This window comes from Poromitra crassiceps (assembly GCF_964638095.1).
Source record: "Poromitra crassiceps genome assembly, chromosome: 4".
NCBI lineage: Eukaryota > Metazoa > Chordata > Actinopteri > Beryciformes > Melamphaidae > Poromitra > Poromitra crassiceps.
The window spans coordinates 5192528-5213380 of NC_139626.1; the positions used below are offsets into that span (position 1 = coordinate 5192528).

A 20853-nucleotide genomic window follows, 5' to 3' on the forward strand; every position below is an offset into this window, starting at 1 on the left:
ACTACTTCAGGAACAAAGGTACCAACCCTCTGGAGCAGGACTCCACCTACGCCGAGCTGTGGAGAACCATCAGCAAGAACAGTGGCATGGACCACTCTGTCTCCAGCCCCTCTGAGGGCATCCGCAAGGTAGGAGGCTGTGTGTGTGTGTGTGTGTGTGTGTGTGTGTACGACATTAACCCCCGAGGTGCCAGCTCATACGACATTAACCCCCGAGGTGCCAGCTCATACCATATTAACCCCGAGGCACCAGCTCCTTACAAACACAACAAAACAACACACACACACACAAGGGGCCGGAGTCCCACCAGACTAGATTTAAAGGCTGCATAGCAGCCTGATAATCTAGTCGAATAAAATCGTTAAATGTTACGAGACCTTGTCATTTATCAAGCAAATACATACAGTACATAGCTGGAGCTTCCGGTTTTCTTCATAAATTACAATATCTCGTAATTGTACGTTATTATTTCATAACGTGGGGAATGCACGAGTCACATGCATATTAAGAGTCCATGAGAGCTTGCGTTTTGGTCGCTGTTGGAATGTGTGTTTGGTGACTTAGAAGTGGGGGTCACTGGAAGAATTTGGAGCGCTCTGAAATAAAAAGCTGTGACCCCTCTCTGATCAAAATATATTTTTCCTTGGCCCTCCACAAGTGATTGGAAAAATATGATTTAACAAATGTTATACTATTTTCACCTGTGGCAGCGCGAGGGCATCACGCATGGGACAAAATTAGCCAAAGCACATAAACAGCTCGACTTGCACTATGAGATAAGAAAAGGACACTGACAATGAAATAAAATATTAAACTAGGATGCATATTAAGCTAAAAAGTATTACATTTATCGCCGGTATGGCGAATTTGAGATAATAAAGTAGAATCCGGTTTTCCATTCCTTCTTCACAAAGAAGCAATGCTCATCACCTCTATTTTGCAGCCAGTGCAGCTCTCCATGCAACAAAACAACCACTCCAGCTCAAAGGCATCAGTCGGATTATGGACCTCTAATGGTGATACTTTGATGTCTTTTGATGAGCTCAAAGCCAAATACAACATTTCAAAAAAGTCCAACTTTAAATATTTTCAGTTGTGCAGTTTTATTAGCTCCAAACAAAACCACTCATTAAATTATCCCCCTTTAACAGTAGTAGAACAAATCACGACCCAACACCAACATAGTCGAGGCCAGATCTCTCTACTCTACAACACATTTACATTTTATTCTAAAGAGTCATGTGACTCAAAAATAATATTTTGGAGTGAAGATCTACTTGAGGATATTCTGGAATGTGAATGGAGTCTGATTTGCAGCAAGGCCCAGAGCTTAACCTGATCCAATATAACTGGATAATGAGGACGTACATTACTCCAGTTAAGATAAATACATTTAATCCAGACACACCTGGCACTTGTGTCAGATGCCAAACTCATAAAGGAACCCTTTTCCATTGTATTTGGGAATGTGAGAAGATGCAGACATTTTGATTTCAGGGTAAATTTCAGGGAATCGAACCCAGGACCTTGTAGCTGTGAGGCGACAGCCACCTTGTGCCACCTTGTGCCACCGTGCCCCCTTTGTAAATGGTAAATGATGCCATGATACAGGAAGACTTTCTAATCTCTTCTTCGTGTGTTTCCTTGTGTTCTTGTCTGGGTGTCTGCAGGCGAAGAAGAGTCCCTATGCGTTCCTGTGGGACATGGCGGTGCTGGAGTACGCGGCGCTGACAGATGATGACTGCAGCATCACGGTGACGGGGAGCAGCGTGAGCAGCAAAGGCTACGGCATCGCCTTGCAGCACGGAAGCCCCTACAGAGACCTCTTCTCCCAGAAGTAAGTCCACCCTCACCTCACCTAACCCTAAGCCCCTACAGAGACCTCTTCTCCCAGAAGTAAGTCCACCCTCACCTCACCTAACGTTAAGTCCCTACAGAGACCTCTTCTCCCAGAAGTAAGTCCACCATCACCTCACCTAACCCTAACCCCCTACAGAGACCTCTTCTCCCAGAAGTAAGTCCACCATCACCTCACCTAACCCTAAGCATCTACAGAGACCTCTTCTCCCAGAAGTAAGTCCACCCTCACCTCACCTAACCCTAAGCATCTACAGAGACCTCTTCTCCCAGAAGTAAGTCCACCCTCACCTCACCTAACCCTAAGCATCTACAGAGACCTCTTCTCCCAGAAGTAAGTCCACCATCACCTCACCTAACCCTAAGCCCCATACAGAGACCTCTTCTCCCAGAAGTAAGTCCACCCTCACCTCACCTAACCCTAAGTCCCTACAGAGACCTCTTCTCCCAGAAGTAAGTCCACCCTCACCTCACCTAACCCTAAGCATCTACAGAGACCTCTTCTCCCAGAAGTAAGTCCACCCTCACCTCACCTAACCCTAAGTCCCTACAGAGACCTCTTCTCCCAGAAGTAAGTCCACCCTCACCTCACCTAACCCTAAGCCCCATACAGAGACCTCTTCTCCCAGAAGTAAGTCCACCATCACCTAACCCTAAGCATCTACAGAGACCTCTTCTCCCAGAAGTAAGTCCACCCTCACCTCACCTAACCCTAAGCCCCATACAGAGACCTCTTCTCCCAGAAGTAAGTCCACCCTCACCTCACCTAACCCTAAGCCCCTACAGAGACCTCTTCTCCCAGAAGTAAGTCCACCCTCACCTCACCTAACCCTAAGTCCCTACAGAGACCTCTTCTCCCAGAAGTAAGTCCACCATCACCTCACCTAACCCTAAGCCCCTACAGAGACCTCTTCTCCCAGAAGTAAGTCCACCCTCACCTCACCTAACCCTAAGCATCTACAGAGACCTCTTCTCCCAGAAGTAAGTCCACCCTCACCTCACCTAACCCTAAGCCCCTACAGAGACCTCTTCTCCCAGAAGTAAGTCCACCCTCACCTCACCTAACCCTAAGTCCCTACAGAGACCTCTTCTCCCAGAAGTAAGTCCACCATCACCTCACCTAACCCTAAGCATCTACAGAGACCTCTTCTCCCAGAAGTAAGTCCACCCTCACCTCACCTAACCCTAAGCCCCTACAGAGACCTCTTCTCCCAGAAGTAAGTCCACCATCACCTCACCTAACCCTAAGCATCTACAGAGACCTCTTCTCCCAGAAGTAAGTCCACCCTCACCTCACCTAACCCTAAGCCCCTACAGAGACCTCTTCTCCCAGAAGTAAGTCCACCCTCACCTCACCTAACCCTAAGTCCCTACAGAGACCTCTTCTCCCAGAAGTAAGTCCACCATCACCTCACCTAACCCTATGCCCCTACAGAGACCTCTTCTCCCAGAAGTAAGTCCACCCTCACCTCACCTAACCCTAAGCATCTACAGAGACCTCTTCTCCCAGAAGTAAGTCCACCCTCACCTCACCTAACCCTAAGCCCCTACAGAGACCTCTTCTCCCAGAAGTAAGTCCACCCTCACCTCACCTAACCCTAAGCCCCTACAGAGACCTCTTCTCCCAGAAGTAAGTCCACCCTCACCTCACCTAACCCTAAGCCCCTACAGAGACCTCTTCTCCCAGAAGTCCACCCTCACCTCACCTAACCCTAAGTCCCTACAGAGACCTCTTCTCCCAGAAGTAAGTCCACCCTCACCTCACCTAACCCTAAGCCCCTACAGAGACCTCTTCTCCCAGAAGTAAGTCCACCCTCACCTCACCTAACCCTAAGTCCCTACAGAGACCTCTTCTCCCAGAAGTAAGTCCACCCTCACCTCACCTAACCCTAAGCCCCTACAGAGACCTCTTCTCCCAGAAGTAAGTCCACCCTCACCTCACCTAACCCTAAGCCCCATACAGAGACCTCTTCTCCCAGAAGTAAGTCCACCATCACCTCACCTAACCCTAAGCCCCATACAGAGACCTCTTCTCCCAGAAGTAAGTCCACCCTCACCTCACCTAACCCTAAGCCCCATACAGAGACCTCTTCTCCCAGAAGTAAGTCCACCCTCACCTCACCTAACCCTAAGCATCTACAGAGACCTCTTCTCCCAGAAGTAAGTCCACCCTCACCTCACCTAACCCTAAGCCCCATACAGAGACCTCTTCTCCCAGAAGTAAGTCCACCCTCACCTCACCTAACCCTAAGTCCCATACAGAGACCTCTTCTCCCAGAAGTAAGTCCACCCTCACCTCACCTAACCCTAAGCCCCATACAGAGACCTCTTCTCCCAGAAGTAAGTCCACCCTCACCTCAACCTTAATTGGTTTGTAGAATCCCGTTTTGAAGCCTGAAGTTTGGTATTTTGACCGCCACATCTTTATTAATAGTAGGCAACCGTGAAATTGCACAAATCAAGATCAAAGGGAATGGTCGGGCTCTGTGGCTCTATGGCTCAGGAGACAGAGCGGCTTGTCCACTAATAGCTTTAGGTAAAAGAGGCCGGTGGTTCAATCCCCGCCTCCTCCAGTCTCCACGCCGAAGTGTCCTTGGGCAACATACTGTGTATTAACTAAGGCATCTGAAAGTATCTCATGTAAAAAGTGTGTTGTGTGAGAGGAGGCAGCTTTTCCTTCATCAGTAACGGCGCTTGGCGTTCGAGGCAATTAAGTTCACATGGAATGAGCTTTAATTAAGCGCTGCTGTTCCGAGGCAAACGGGCTTCCTCACTGTGCTGTGTGTAAACAGAGTAACGTGCACTAATTACTTCTGTGATTGAGCTAAGCAGATCCAAAGCCAAAGCCTGGCCACTTTAGGCAATTCAATTATCTGCTTCCATTTGAGTTTGAGATAAAGTCACCGAGCTCGGACTCTTCCCCTCTCTTGCTCACAAATCACAAATTGATCCCGTTGCAAATTTGAAATCGTGCTTATCGTCTAAATCTCTGCGTTATTACAAAGTGAATGAACACTGTGGAGTCACGTAAGCCGAGGATTTTCTCCCCCAAACCCTGAAGCGGCGGTCTTTGCGTTCTGAAAACATTCTCACTCGTCTGCTATCGATCGCTTCCCAGGCAGCAGAAAGGCTGAAAACAAGGAGAACGGATTCAACGCTTCCAGGTTCGGGATTAGGGTCAAAGGGTTCGTGCCAATGTGACTTCTTTCAAAAAATCACCATAAAGCAATGAAGGAAATAACATCAAAATGCCACAAACCCTGCTTACGACAGTGTTCTGGATTTCCATGCCCCTGTACAAATCCGAATAGTCACCCTCTCACGCTCAGCCCCTTGGTTCACCTGCGATCTTCAGAAAATCAAGGCAGTTAGGCGTGTGCTTGAGCGGTGTCTCAAAACATCTGGACTCACTGTTCACAGACTTGCCTTTCAAGATCATCAAAAGGCTCAAAGTCCCTCAGAGACGCACGGTCACTATACTATTCCAGCATCATCAATACAAGTCCGGGAAACTGCAAGCAGCTTTTCTCCACCATTAACCATCTCCTTAAGCCACAAACTCTATCACACAGCAAAACCACTGAGGAACAGTGGTTTCGTTCCTTTCTCTCCAGCTCCTCCTCTCTGCTTGTGCCAACTGCTGACCCACAGCCTGGGATTTCCCAGCATCTCTGCTACTTCACTGAAGTCACACTGCGAGAGGTTGAGGCCATCATCCACAAGATGAAACCTTCCACCTTCCACCTGTGCCCTGGACCCTTTTCACACTGCCCTGGACCCTTTTCACAGTGCCCTGGACCCTTTTCACACTGCCCTGGACCCTTTTCACACTGCCCTGGACCCTTTTCACACTGCCCTGGACCCTTTTCACAGTGCCCTGGACCCTTTTCACACTGCCCTGGACCCTTTTCACACTGCCCTGGACCCTTTTCACAGTGCCCTGGACCCTTTTCACAATGACCTGGACCCTTTTCACACTGCCCTGGACCCTTTTCACAGTGCCCTGGACCCTTTTCACAGTGCCCTGGACCCTTTTCACACTGCCCTGGACCCTTTTCACACTGCCCTGGACCCTTTTCACAGTGCCCTGGACCCTTTTCACACTGCCCTGGACCCTTTTCACAGTGCCCTGGACCCTTTTCACACTGCCCTGGACCCTTTTCACAGTGCCCTGGACCCTTTTCACAGTGCCCTGGACCCTTTTCACACTGCCCTGGACCCCGGACACATTCCGTCACCTGTGGTGTCCCTCAATGGTCGGTTCTTGGTCCCATTCTGTTTATCCTGTATATGCTCCCCCTCTGCAGTGTCCGTAGCCGACATGGTATATCCTTCCACTGCTATGCTGATGACACACAGCTATACCTAAAAACTGGCCCAACCCCCATCATCATCATCATCATCCTCATCTTCCCTGACCACCTGCCTTGAGGAGATAAGGGTGTGGATGATACATAATTTCCTACAGGTAAATAGCTCCAAAACCGAGGCTATCTTAGTTGGCACTCCACACCAGATCCAATCATCCTCCATAACCTGCATCACCTTTTCCAATCAAGACATTCCCCTCTCCACATCAGTCACCATCCTGGGCATTAGGTTCGACCCCCACCTGACCTTTGACACCCACATCAAACACCTTTGCAAGACCTCCTTCTATCACCTCACAACATTTCCAAGCTCCACTCTCAGCCTGCCAGATGCTGAGAAACTCGTCCACGCCTTTGTCTCCTTAAGGCTGGACTACTGTAATGCACTTCTCATCGGGATTCCTAGCAAGAGCCTCCAGAGGCTCCCAATACATCCAGAACCGCGCTGCTAGGATCCTGATGAGGGCTATGTGGGGACTAAAAAAAAGTGTTTAGTGCCTTTTCCTAACTGTGCTTTTTTCCCCTTTAGGTTTGAGGTCTTTGGGCCTTTCAGGCCACCTATAGGCATTTTATTACTTGATTTTAATGCTTTTGCTTTTTGCTAATGCTTTCAGAAAGTCTATGAAAACCTTTAATGGTTAAAGAAAATGTTTTGTTTTTTTTCACATGCAGATAAGTGATTTTTTCCTTTATGCTTTTTTTATTGAAATAATTGTCTCAGACATTTTCTGCTTTATTGACAGACGTATAGTGAGAAACTCTGACTTCCTGTATGTGGAAGGATGTGTAGACGGCTAAAACCAAGGGCGCCACCGCCCTCTGCTGCCCATTTACTGACCTAGCACATATTTTAACAGATTTGACAGGCTCCAGGCACAAAGAACAATGAATCTCTACAGTGATCTATACGTTTTTCAATTTGGAACTGGGGGGTTATTATTATGCTCATATTATATTTTAATTTAAATGGGGGGTATTATTATCATGCTTTAGCGTTTTTCATCAAATGGGGGTACAGTATATTATCTGTTCTTATCTGTTTTCACCATTTAATCCCTTAAGGGCCACATTCATGGTGGAAACATGCAGCCTCTTCTCAGCAGCAGGGCTGCGGTGGCTCAGAGGTTTGAGTAAGGACCTTATCAGGTTCTTTCCTTGCAGAGACCTGGGTTCGAATTCGCCCCGGTGGTTATTTGCTGCAGGACATGCATACATCCGTCTCTCACATACATCTGTCAATAAAGCATGAAAATATATCTATTTTTAATTGAGGATGGGAAAATAGCACAAGTTATAGGAAATAAAGTATGTGATGAGAGTACCTGAGTTATTGTGAATTTAATTTATTACTTGATGATTGGTGTTATGGTGTTATGACTATGATTATCTGCACTTCTTTTTCTTTTTTAGTCCAATAGAATTCTACAGAACTCCCACAACGTGCAGGGCACACTTCACCGAAAAACAATCACCCTACAACTCTTCAAACATGTTTCATTGCATTTTTATTTGTGTTTTAAGGATGTTGGTTGTTATGGTGAGGTTATAGGCATGTAAAACAATTTGGTTAACGTTAGGTTTTTAGGGGTTGAAAATGTTCAGCCCAAGTTCTGGTTTGGGCAAGGCGCTTGCCTTCCGATGTGAGGACTCGGGTTAGATCCCCGGGTTGAGCCACATACATTTTTAACAAGCATTTTCTTATATGAAAACATTAAACTACATTCCAAAGATTGATTAATAGGGTTGTTCTTGCTTAACCATAACCATAACAACCAACATCCTTAAAACAAAAATGCAAACATGTTTGAAGAGTTGTATGGTGATTCCTCTGTTGCGCTTCCCTGTCGGGCAGAAAGCCTTCAAGGCTAACTTCTCCCATGTGCCTGTAACTTTATAGCTCTTACATGACCTGACTGTCTCCTCTCCTCCAGGATCTTGGAGCTCCAGGAGAAAGGTGACCTGGACATCCTGAAGCAGAAGTGGTGGCCCTGGGCGGGGCGCTGTGACCTGGGCGGCCACGGCCGCTCGCAGCCCGACGGCCGCTCCCTCAAGCTGCACAGCTTTGCCGGCGTCTTCTGCATCCTGGCCGCGGGGCTGCTGCTGGCCTGCCTGGTGGCCGGCCTGGAGGCCTGGTGGAACGGCAACTTCTGCCGCCACGAGCAGCCCAAAGAGGTGACCGAGCACAGGGCTCGCAGGACAGGCCGGCGGGGGGAGGACACTGCCACACTCAGGCCGGCGGGGGGAGGACACTGCCACACTCTACTTTAAGGATCCAGCCACAGACGCCAGCCCCCACTTAGTGGAGCTCCAGTACAGCCAGCTCTAGTAGAGGCAAGAGCACAGGGAGGCCAGGCCAGAGAGAGAGAGCTGGGGGACAAAGGGAGGTTAGATAGATGTGCAATGTGCCACATCAGCCAAGGCCACAGAGTGAAATCCAATTGGGTCTCAAATTATGACAAATGGGGGGGGGGGATCAGGTGATCCATTTTCTAAATCTGATCTAAAAAGAAAATCTCCCCTGTGTTCACGACTTCAGTTCGTTTTTTTCTTCCTTTCCACCTGAAAACAGGTGAAAAAGGTTTTGGCAATATTTTTGCTTGTTTGGTCTTTGCCCTTCATATAAGTGTTTGTTGTTGTAATACTCATTTCGGCCACAAGAGTGTACCACTACCTCATGTTCTAAATAGGACTAAACACTATGTAAGTAACTTTTTTTGTTTCCCCACCTGGCTATATATATATATATACATATCATATATATATATATATATATATATATATATATATATATATATATATATATATATATATATATATATATATATATACTGTATATATATATACCTGTTTCACAAATGTTTTTTCCCCATCTTTTTTTTAAGAACTTGGATTATCCTGGCAAAACCTTTTTTCGCCTGCTCTTACAGTAAATCATAAATGCAGGAGAGAAAACAATTTGGCCTCTCAGGGCTTCCGTAATTCCCCCATTGTTTCTTATTTGTTTTGATCCGTCCAGCGCTCCACACCACCATGTCTTAATCCGCAGCTTTGCAGAAACCAGCGCTCATCTGGTTTCTGTCTGGAGAGTCTCCACTTGACCATTACCTTTACTAATACGCTCATCAATCACATGTGGATTGTTGACCCACTTTGCTTTCCTTTGTCGTGATGCGTGGACTTGACAGTTAGCCCAGCCAGTCAGGATTTGGCTGTCGGCTACGTGGGCTACATGTCTTTCCTTGCTAAGACTTTGCTCATTTATTCTGACAGCACTGGCTCCGTAACCAGTCGAGTGCTTGGCATTGTCATAAACTCATTTTCTACAGTGAGAATTACCAAGTAAAAGTCAAGTGATTTCCAGAGGGTTCTGAGAAGAGATTATAATTAGTGGGAGAGAGAAGATCGCTCAGGTAGAGAAGCATAACAACGTTGAGCACTGCCACCCATTCTTAACACTTTGTGACGTTTTCTGTTTCAATGCAAATTCCATATTGGATGTCGAGAGAGAAAAAATAATATATTTGATTTGTTCAAGAGAACCTTAAAACGCAGTTGACCCTGCTTTTTAAGATGAGGGATTTTCAGTTTCAATCTCACATTCAGTTGAGCTCATTTTCTATTTTTGCTGATACAGGTACAGATGTTTAGTTTAGTTTATTAGGATCCCCGTTATTATCTCCAGCTATTAACTGTTTCAAAGTACCTTATTGCCGCTGCCTGTCATAGTAGGGTTTTTCTTTGGCTGCTAGTTCAGTGGGTTTTGGTCATAGAGTGATCAGACTAATAGACTGTATAATAATAATAATATAATGATCAGACCATAGACTGTATAATAATAATAATATAGTGATCAGACTAATACACTGGAATCTGTGAATTCAGCTTTTATTTGGCGTCTTGTTAGACTCTTGCTGGTGCAAACAAACAGAAAGAATCCAACCATTACTACTGTGACCACTGTGGCAGTACGTTTTACTGCGACCACTGTGGCAGTACTTTACTGTGACCACTGTGGCAGTACTTTTTATTGCGACCACTGTGGCAGTACTTTACTGTGACCACTGTGGCAGTACCAGTACTTTACTGTGACCACTGTGGCAGTACTTTTTACTGCGACCACTGTGCCAGTACTTTACTGTGACCACTGTGCCAGTACTTTACTGTGACCACTGTGGCAGTACTTTACTGTGACCACTGTGCCAGTACCAGTACTTTACTGTGACCACTGTGCCAGTACTTTTTATTGCGACCACTGTGGCAGTACTTTACTGTGACCACTGTGGCAGTACTTTACTGTGACCACTGTGCCAGTACTTTTTATTGCGACCACTGTGGCAGTACTTTACTGTGACCACTGTGCCAGTACTTTACTGTGACCACTGTGCCAGTACTTTACTGCGACCACTGTGCCAGTACTTTACTGTGACCACTGTGCCAGTACTTTACTGTGACCACTGTGCCAGTACTTTACTGTGACCACTGTGCCAGTACTTTTTACTGTGACCACTGTGCCAGTACTTTACTGTGACCACTGTGCCAGTACTTTACTGTGACCACTGTGGCAGTACTTTACTGTGACCACTGTGCCAGTACTTTACTGTGACCACTGTGCCAGTACTTTACTGTGACCACTGTGCCAGTACTTTACTGTGACCACTGTGCCAGTACTTTACTGTGACCACTGTGCCAGTACTTTACTGTGACCACTGTGGCAGTACTTTACTGTGACCACTGTGCCAGTACTTTACTGTGACCACTGTGCCAGTACTTTACTGTGACCACTGTGCCAGTACTTTACTGTGACCACTGTGCCAGTACTTTACTGTGACCACTGTGGCAGTACTTTACTGTGACCACTGTGCCAGTACCAGTACTTTACTGTGACCACTGTGCCAGTACTTTTTATTGCGACCACTGTGGCAGTACTTTACTGTGACCACTGTGGCAGTACTTTACTGTGACCACTGTGCCAGTACTTTTTATTGCGACCACTGTGGCAGTACTTTACTGTGACCACTGTGCCAGTACTTTACTGTGACCACTGTGCCAGTACTTTACTGCGACCACTGTGCCAGTACTTTACTGTGACCACTGTGCCAGTACTTTACTGTGACCACTGTGCCAGTACTTTTTACTGTGACCACTGTGCCAGTACTTTACTGTGACCACTGTGCCAGTACTTTACTGTGACCACTGTGGCAGTACTTTACTGTGACCACTGTGCCAGTACTTTACTGTGACCACTGTGCCAGTACTTTACTGTGACCACTGTGCCAGTACTTTACTGTGACCACTGTGCCAGTACTTTACTGTGACCACTGTGGCAGTACTTTACTGCGACCACTGTGCCAGTACTTTACTGTGACCACTGTGCCAGTACTTTACTGTGACCACTGTGCCAGTACTTTACTGTGACCACTGTGGCAGTACTTTACTGCGACCACTGTGCCAGTACTTTACTGTGACCACTGTGCCAGTACTTTACTGTGACCACTGTGCCAGTACTTTACTGTGACCACTGTGGCAGTACTTTACTGCGACCACTGTGGCAGTACTTTACTGTGACCACTGTGCCAGTACTTTACTGTGACCACTGTGCCAGTACTTTACTGCGACCACTGTGCCAGTACTTTTGTGGCAATAGGGTATTTTGAAACAGGTAACATCTGTAGATACTTGAGTCTTTAAGTGCCGGTTGAATTAAAAAGAAGAAAAACATTTGTCAGTTGCCAGATCAGTTGATCACTTATTAAGGAAATACGACCCAGGCATGCAGGAGTTTAAAGAAGAATACCAATCCATTTCCGTTTCTATCTGTTCCGTTCATATTTTGATGTTGATGATTTAATTAGTTTGATTCTCATTTCTTGGGTTTCTGTCTTTAAGATAGATTAATTGATTGATCCCAGCGATAATTAAGGCTACATTTGAAGAATATAAACTGATCTGAGACCTGCACTTTTAAGTTATATCAAAATATGAGGAACTTAACTGAAGAGACAGGGAAGGAGATCACATGACGGATCCATGAACTAAAGTGTGTGCAGACAGTAGGCCTGTATACATCAGTGTGTCACTCTTAGCAATAAGATCTGTCCTCAGTCCCCTAGTAATATCACTGTGTCACGTCTTATTGCAAATTATATGTCAATGTGGACATCTATTTCCTCTCCTTTTCTCTATCCTTTTTTTTGTTGTTTACACTTGACTGTCTATGATCTCGTGCAGGTTAAGGATTACAGACTGGCAAGGGTTTCTGGTCCATTGACATATAATGACATTACAACTGCTTCATCGGAGGGGAGGAGGGACATTTGGACAGAGAGAGAGAGAGGCTGGGCTGAAGCAGAAGCTATTGATACAGGTCAGAATAGACCTCCTCCAGTATACAACATATATAATAATATATAATATAATACAACTGTCACAAAACTATCTGTGCCGCCGCCGAGGGCCTTGGTTCTGAAGGGGGTTGGGTCGGGGGTGGCCTTGGTTCTGAAGGGGGTTGGGTCGGGGGTTGCCTTGGTTCTGAAGGGGGTTGGGTCGGGGGTGGCCTTGGTTCTGAAGGGGGTTGGGTCGGGGGTGGCCTTGGTTCTGAAGGGGTTTGGGTCGGGGCTGGCCTTGGTTCTGAAGGGGGTTGGGTCGGGGCTGGCCTTGGTTCTGAAGGGGGTTGGGTCAGGGGTGGCCTTGGTTCTGAAGGGGGTTGGGTCGGGGCTGGCCTTGGTTCTGAAGGGGGTTGGGTCGGGGCTGGCCTTGGTTCTGAAGGGGGTTGGGTCAGGGGTGGCCTTGGTTCTGAAGGGGGTTGGGTCGGGGCTGGCCTTGGTTCTGAAGGGGGTTGGGTCGGGGGTGGCCTTGGTTCTGAAGGGGGTTGGGTCAGGGGTGGCCTTGGTTCTGAAGGGGGTTGGGTCGGGGCTGGCCTTGGTTCTGAAGGGGGTTGGGTCAGGGGTGGCCTTGGTTCTGAAGGGGGTTGGGTCAGGGGTGGCCTTGGTTCTGAAGGGGGTTGGGTCGGGGCTGGCCTTGGTTCTGAAGGGGGTTGGGTCGGGGGTGGCCTTGGTTCTGAAGGGGGTTGGGTCAGGGGTGGCCTTGGTTCTGAAGGGGGTTGGGTCAGGGGTGGCCTCGGTCTGGGGATTTTTAGTCTCTGACAGAGCGGAAACATGCCCACCCTGTCTATCAGTGACCTGGGTTCTGGAAGTTCATTTTCCATTGATTTTTTCCATAGACATCTGTCTATCTATAGATCTAAAGTGGGCAATCTCTGTCTGTTCTCTGTGTGTTCTCTGTTTCAATTTGTGTCCCACTGATAATGTCATAGTGATGTCATCAGAGCAAATCATCTTATAACATCACTGATGATGTCATAGGCATGCGTTCGAGCAATTGCGACATCAATGATGATGTCACAATGCCTATGACATCATCAGTGATGTCACAATGCACATTTGCTCAAGTGACACCACTGATGACATCACTTCCAGTTGAGTGACATCACTTCCGGGACAAAAATTGCAGACAGAGCCCACAGAGTCCTTTTATATAGATAGATACATGCCTTCTTTTTTTTTTTTACAAACATTTTAAGTTATAATTTAATAATATAAATTTAATTTATAAAGCCATTTTAAAACAATTAACGCCTTTGCTACTCAGTGAGACTGATACTAGTTTTTGTTGATGCTGACCAAGCAGTACTTATTTTTTAAACTAATCTAACTCATGCTAGGGAGAGCAACTAGTGGTATAATACCATATTACAAATGACATGTGAGCAACATTTGATATGCAATCTCAAGTTTCTTACCATCATCAAAACAGCGAGTTTTGGCGAGTCGTGTACCAACATTTCTGCTGACTTTCCAACTTGAGTTCACGTGATTTTTCAGGAACTCATTTTTCACATTATTCTGACACCACATGAATGCTACATAACCCTAACCCAATATGCGCCTTGGAGCCAGTGTCAGTATCAGTGCACCTACTCACAGGGAGGGTAGACAAGAAGCAATATCAGGCTTTTAAGAGGACTACCAAACTGTGACAGAGGCTTTAACAGCTTCACAATGAAAACCCTATATTTATGTGGGTCAGCAAAAGGTATTTGGACAAGTGTTTAAATATTTCAAAGGGCCACATGAATCAAAAAGGAAGCAGATATTAACGCAGTCGACCACAACCCACTTGACAGTTGCATTATTTGCAAAGTAGCGGGAGGGAGAGTGATGTAAAGCCCCCCCCACTGGGAGTAAAGCCCCCCCACTGGGAGTGCTCATTAAGAGAGTCGTTTGTTTTCCAAATTAATTGAAGCCTTCAGACCGAAGAGCCTTCATTGTTTTCCTCCTCTTCAATTGGATCAGCAGTCTGTCTTTAATGACTGGCTGAGGTCTGATCTCACGCCTTTAATTGTTTAGGCTGGATGCCATTTTGACGCGATGAAAAGCAGATTTTAATGAGGTACCAGTCTGCTGAAACAATAACGTGCAGCGCAATGTTTTAATGAGCTTTGAGAGACTGGAGGGCGGTAATCCAAATCTGCTAGAGCTTTCTCAATAAGCACAACATCAAAGAATGAAGAGCAATATGTTAAGTCTCAGTAACACTTCACCTCGGCGTATCAATGGATCGGGAATCGTGTGTGTAGCTGTTTCTACAAACTCCGCGTCACTAGCATACCTCATATGATTTACACTCTTATCGTGTGTAGCTGTTTCTACAAACTCCACGTCACTAGCATACTTCATATGATTTACACTCTTATCGTGTGTAGTTGTTTCTACAAACTCTGCGTCACTAGCATACCTCATATGATTTACACTCTTATCGTGTGTAGTTGTTTCTACAAACTCTGCGTCACTAGCATACCTCATATGATTTACACTCTTATCGTGTGTAGCTGTTTCTACAAACTCTGCGTCACTAGCATACCTCATATGATTTACACTCTTATCGTGTGTAGCTGTTTCTACAAACTCTGCGTCACTAGCATACCTCATATGATTTACACTCTTATCGTGTGTAGCTGTTTCTACAAACTCTGCGTCACTAGCATACTTCATATGATTTACACTCTTATCGTGTGTAGCTGTTTCTACAAACTCTGCGTCACTAGCATACCTCATATGATTTACACTCTTATCGTGTGTAGCTGTTTCTACAAACTCCGCGTCACTAGCATACCTCATATGATTTACACTCTTATCGTGTGTAGCTGTTTCTACAAACTCTGCGTCACTAGCATACCTCATATGATTTACACTCTTATCGTGTGTAGCTGTTTCTACAAACTCTGCGTCACTAGCATACCTCATATGATTTACACTCTTATCGTGTGTAGCTGTTTCTACAAACTCTGCGTCACTAGCATACCTCATATGATTTACACTCTTATCGTGTGTAGCTGTTTCTACAAACTCCGCGTCACTAGCATACCTCATATGATTTACACTCTTATCGTGTGTAGCTGTTTCTACAAACTCTGCGTCACTAGCATACTTCATATGATTTACACTCTTATCGTGTGTAGCTGTTTCTACAAACTCCGCGTCACTAGCATACCTCATATGATTTACACTCTTATCGTGTGTAGCTGTTTCTACAAACTCCGCGTCACTAGCATACCTCATATGATTTACACTCTTATCGTGTGTAGCTGTTTCTACAAACTCTGCGTCACTAGCATACCTCATATGATTTACACTCTTATCGTGTGTAGCTGTTTCTACAAACTCTGCGTCACTAGCATACCTCATATGATTTACACTCTTATCGTGTGTAGCTGTTTCTACAAACTCCACGTCACTAGCATACCTCATATGATTTACACTCTTATCGTGTGTAGCTGTTTCTACAAACTCTGCGTCACTAGCATACTTCATATGATTTACACTCTTATCGTGTGTAGCTGTTTCTACAAACTCTGCGTCACTAGCATACCTCATATGATTTACACTCTTATCGTGTGTAGCTGTTTCTACAAACTCCACGTCACTAGCATACTTCATATGATTTACACTCTTATCGTGTGTAGCTGTTTCTACAAACTCTGCGTCACTAGCATACCTCATATGATTTACACTCTTATCGTGTGTAGCTGTTTCTACAAACTCTGCGTCACTAGCATACCTCATATGATTTACACTCTTATCGTGTGTAGCTGTTTCTACAAACTCCGCGTCACTAGCATACCTCATATGATTTACACTCTTATCGTGTGTAGCTGTTTCTACAAACTCTGCGTCACTAGCATACTTCATATGATTTACACTCTTATCGTGTGTAGCTGTTTCTACAAACTCTGCGTCACTAGCATACCTCATATGATTTACACTCTTATCGTGTGTAGCTGTTTCTACAAACTCTGCGTCACTAGCATACTTCATATGATTTACACTCTTATCGTGTGTAGCTGTTTCTACAAACTCTGCGTCACTAGCATACCTCATATGATTTACACTCTTATCGTGTGTAGCTGTTTCTACAAACTCTGCGTCACTAGCATACCTCATATGATTTACACTCTTATCGTGTGTAGCTGTTTCTACAAACTCCGCGTCACTAGCATACCTCATATGATTTACACTCTTATCGTGTGTAGCTGTTTCTACAAACTCCGCGTCACTAGCATACCTCATATGATTTACACTCTTATCGTGTGTAGCTGTTTCTACAAACTCTGCGTCACTAGCATACCTCATATGATTTACACTCTTATCGTGTGTAGCTGTTTCTACAAACTCCACGTCACTAGCATACCTCATATGATTTACACTCTTATCGTGTGTAGCTGTTTCTACAAACTCCGCGTCACTAGCATACCTCATATGATTTACACTCTTATCGTGTGTAGCTGTTTCTACAAACTCCGCGTCACTAGCATACCTCATATGATTTACACTCTTATCGTGTGTAGCTGTTTCTACAAACTCTGCGTCACTAGCATACCTCATATGATTTACACTCTTATCGTGTGTAGCTGTTTCTACAAACTCTGCGTCACTAGCATACCTCATATGATTTACACTCTTATCGTGTGTAGCTGTTTCTACAAACTCCGCGTCACTAGCATACCTCATATGATTTACACTCTTATCGTGTGTAGCTGTTTCTACAAACTCTGCGTCACTAGCATACTTCATATGATTTACACTCTTATCGTGTGTAGCTGTTTCTACAAACTCTGCGTCACTAGCATACCTCATATGATTTACACTCTTATCGTGTGTAGCTGTTTCTACAAACTCTGCGTCACTAGCATACTTCATATGATTTACACTCTTATCGTGTGTAGCTGTTTCTACAAACTCTGCGTCACTAGCATACCTCATATGATTTACACTCTTATCGTGTGTAGCTGTTTCTACAAACTCTGCGTCACTAGCATACCTCATATGATTTACACTCTTATCGTGTGTAGCTGTTTCTACAAACTCCGCGTCACTAGCATACCTCATATGATTTACACTCTTATCGTGTGTAGCTGTTTCTACAAACTCCGCGTCACTAGCATACCTCATATGATTTACACTCTTATCGTGTGTAGCTGTTTCTACAAACTCTGCGTCACTAGCATACCTCATATGATTTACACTCTTATCGTGTGTAGCTGTTTCTACAAACTCCACGTCACTAGCATACCTCATATGATTTACACTCTTATCGTGTGTAGCTGTTTCTACAAACTCTGCGTCACTAGCATACCTCATATGATTTACACTCTTATCGTGTGTAGCTGTTTCTACAAACTCCGCGTCACTAGCATACCTCATATGATTTACACTCTTATCGTGTGTAGCTGTTTCTACAAACTCTGCGTCACTAGCATACTTCATATGATTTACACTCTTATCGTGTGTAGCTGTTTCTACAAACTCTGCGTCACTAGCATACCTCATATGATTTACACTCTTATCGTGTGTAGCTGTTTCTACAAACTCTGCGTCACTAGCATACTTCATATGATTTACACTCTTATCGTGTGTAGCTGTTTCTACAAACTCTGCGTCACTAGCATACCTCATATGATTTACACTCTTATCGTGTGTAGCTGTTTCTACAAACTCTGCGTCACTAGCATACCTCATATGATTTACACTCTTATCGTGTGTAGCTGTTTCTACAAACTCCGCGTCACTAGCATACCTCATATGATTTACACTCTTATCGTGTGTAGCTGTTTCTACAAACTCTGCGTCACTAGCATACCTCATATGATTTACACTCTTATCGTGTGTAGCTGTTTCTACAAACTCTGCGTCACTAGCATACCTCATATGATTTACACTCTTATCGTGTGTAGCTGTTTCTACAAACTCTGCGTCACTAGCATACTTCATATGATTTACACTCTTATCGTGTGTAGCTGTTTCTACAAACTCTGCGTCACTAGCATACCTCATATGATTTACACTCTTATCGTGTGTAGCTGTTTCTACAAACTCCGCGTCACTAGCATACCTCATATGATTTACACTCTTATCGTGTGTAGTTGTTTCTACAAACTCCGTGTCACTAGCATACTTCATATGATTTACACTCTTATCGTGTGTAGCTGTTTCTACAAACTCCGCGTCACTAGCATACCTCATATGATTTACACTCTTATCGTGTGTAGCTGTTTCTACAAACTCCGCGTCACTAGCATACCTCATATGATTTACACTCTTATCGTGTGTAGCTGTTTCTACAAACTCCGCGTCACTAGCATACTTCATATGATTTACACTCTTATCGTGTGTAGCTGTTTCTACAAACTCTGCGTCACTAGCATACCTCATATGATTTACACTCTTATCGTGTGTAGCTGTTTCTACAAACTCTGCGTCACTAGCATACCTCATATGATTTACACTCTTATCGTGTGTAGCTGTTTCTACAAACTCCGTGTCACTAGCATACTTCATATGATTTACACTCTTATCGTGTGTAGCTGTTTCTACAAACTCTGCGTCACTAGCATACTTCATATGATTTACACTCTTATCGTGTGTAGCTGTTTCTACAAACTCCGCGTCACTAGCATACTTCATATGATTTACACTCTTATCGTGTGTAGCTGTTTCTACAAACTCTGTGTCACTAGCATACTTCATATGATTTACACTCTTATCGTGTGTAGCTGTTTCTACAAACTCCGTGTCACTAGCATACCTCATATGATTTACACTCTTATCGTGTGTAGCTGTTTCTACAAACTCCGCGTCACTAGCATACCTCATATGATTTACACTCTTATCGTGTGTAGCTGTTTCTACAAACTCTGCGTCACTAGCATACTTCATATGATTTACACTCTTATCGTGTGTAGCTGTTTCTACAAACTCTGCGTCACTAGCATACCTCATATGATTTACACTCTTATCGTGTGTAGCTGTTTCTACAAACTCTGCGTCACTAGCATACTTCATATGATTTACACTCTTATCGTGTGTAGCTGTTTCTACAAACTCTGCGTCACTAGCATACTTCATATGATTTACACTCTTATCGTGTGTAGCTGTTTCTACAAACTCCACGTCACTAGCATACTTCATATGATTTACACTCTTATCGTGTGTAGTTGTTTCTACAAACTCCGCGTCACTAGCATACTTCATATGATTTACACTCTTATCGTGTGTAGCTGTTTCTACAAACTCCGCGTCACTAGCATACCTCATATGATTTACACTCTTATCGTGTGTAGCTGTTTCTACAAACTCCGCGTCACTAGCATACCTCATATGATTTACACTCTTATCGTGTGTAGCTGTTTCTACAAACTCTGCGTCACTAGCATACCTCATATGATTTACACTCTTATCGTGTGTAGCTGTTTCTACAAACTCTGCGTCACTAGCATACTTCATATGATTTACACTCTTATCGTGTGTAGCTGTTTCTACAAACTCCACGTCACTAGCATACCTCATATGATTTACACTCTTATCGTGTGTAGCTGTTTCTACAAACTCTGCGTCACTAGCATACCTCATATGATTTACACTCTTATCGTGTGTAGTTGTTTCTACAAACTCCGCGTCACTAGCATACCTCATATGATTTACACTCTTATCGTGTGTAGCTGTTTCTACAAACTCCACGTCACTAGCATACTTCATATGATTTACACTCTTATCGTGTGTAGCTGTTTCTACAAACTCCACGTCACTAGCATACCTCATATGATTTACACTCTTATCGTGTGTAGCTGTTTCTACAAACTCTGCGTCACTAGCATACCTCATATGATTTACACTCTTATCGTGTGTAGCTGTTTCTACAAACTCTGCGTCACTAGCATACCTCATATGATTTACACTCTTATCGTGTGTAGCTGTTTCTACAAACTCCGCGTCACTAGCATACTTCATATGATTTACACTCTTATCGTGTGTAGCTGTTTCTACAAACTCTGCGTCACTAGCATACTTCATATGATTTACACTCTTATCGTGTGTAGCTGTTTCTACAAACTCCACGTCACTAGCATACCTCATATGATTTACACTCTTATCGTGTGTAGCTGTTTCTACAAACTCTGCGTCACTAGCATACCTCATATGATTTACACTCTTATCGTGTGTAGCTGTTTCTACAAACTCTGCGTCACTAGCATACCTCATATGATTTACACTCTTATCGTGTGTAGCTGTTT

The 20853-nt window shown here is 44.5% G+C and overlaps 1 protein-coding gene across 1 annotated transcript in view; it reads left to right on the forward strand.

The window, feature by feature from the left end:
• LOC310775990 (glutamate receptor ionotropic, delta-1-like) overlaps window positions 1-20853 on the forward strand; it is a gene marked incomplete at both ends in the record, with an annotated part of 360384 nt that overhangs the window by 333003 nt on the left and 6528 nt on the right. Inside the window, 3 exons of the mRNA XM_083636121.1 lie at window positions 1-128; window positions 1671-1837; window positions 8159-8399. The exon at window positions 1-128 is cut by the window's left edge and continues 68 nt beyond it. Coding sequence (XP_083492247.1) covers window positions 1-128; window positions 1671-1837; window positions 8159-8399 — 536 coding nt within the window. The remainder of the gene's footprint in view (window positions 129-1670; window positions 1838-8158; window positions 8400-20853) is intronic.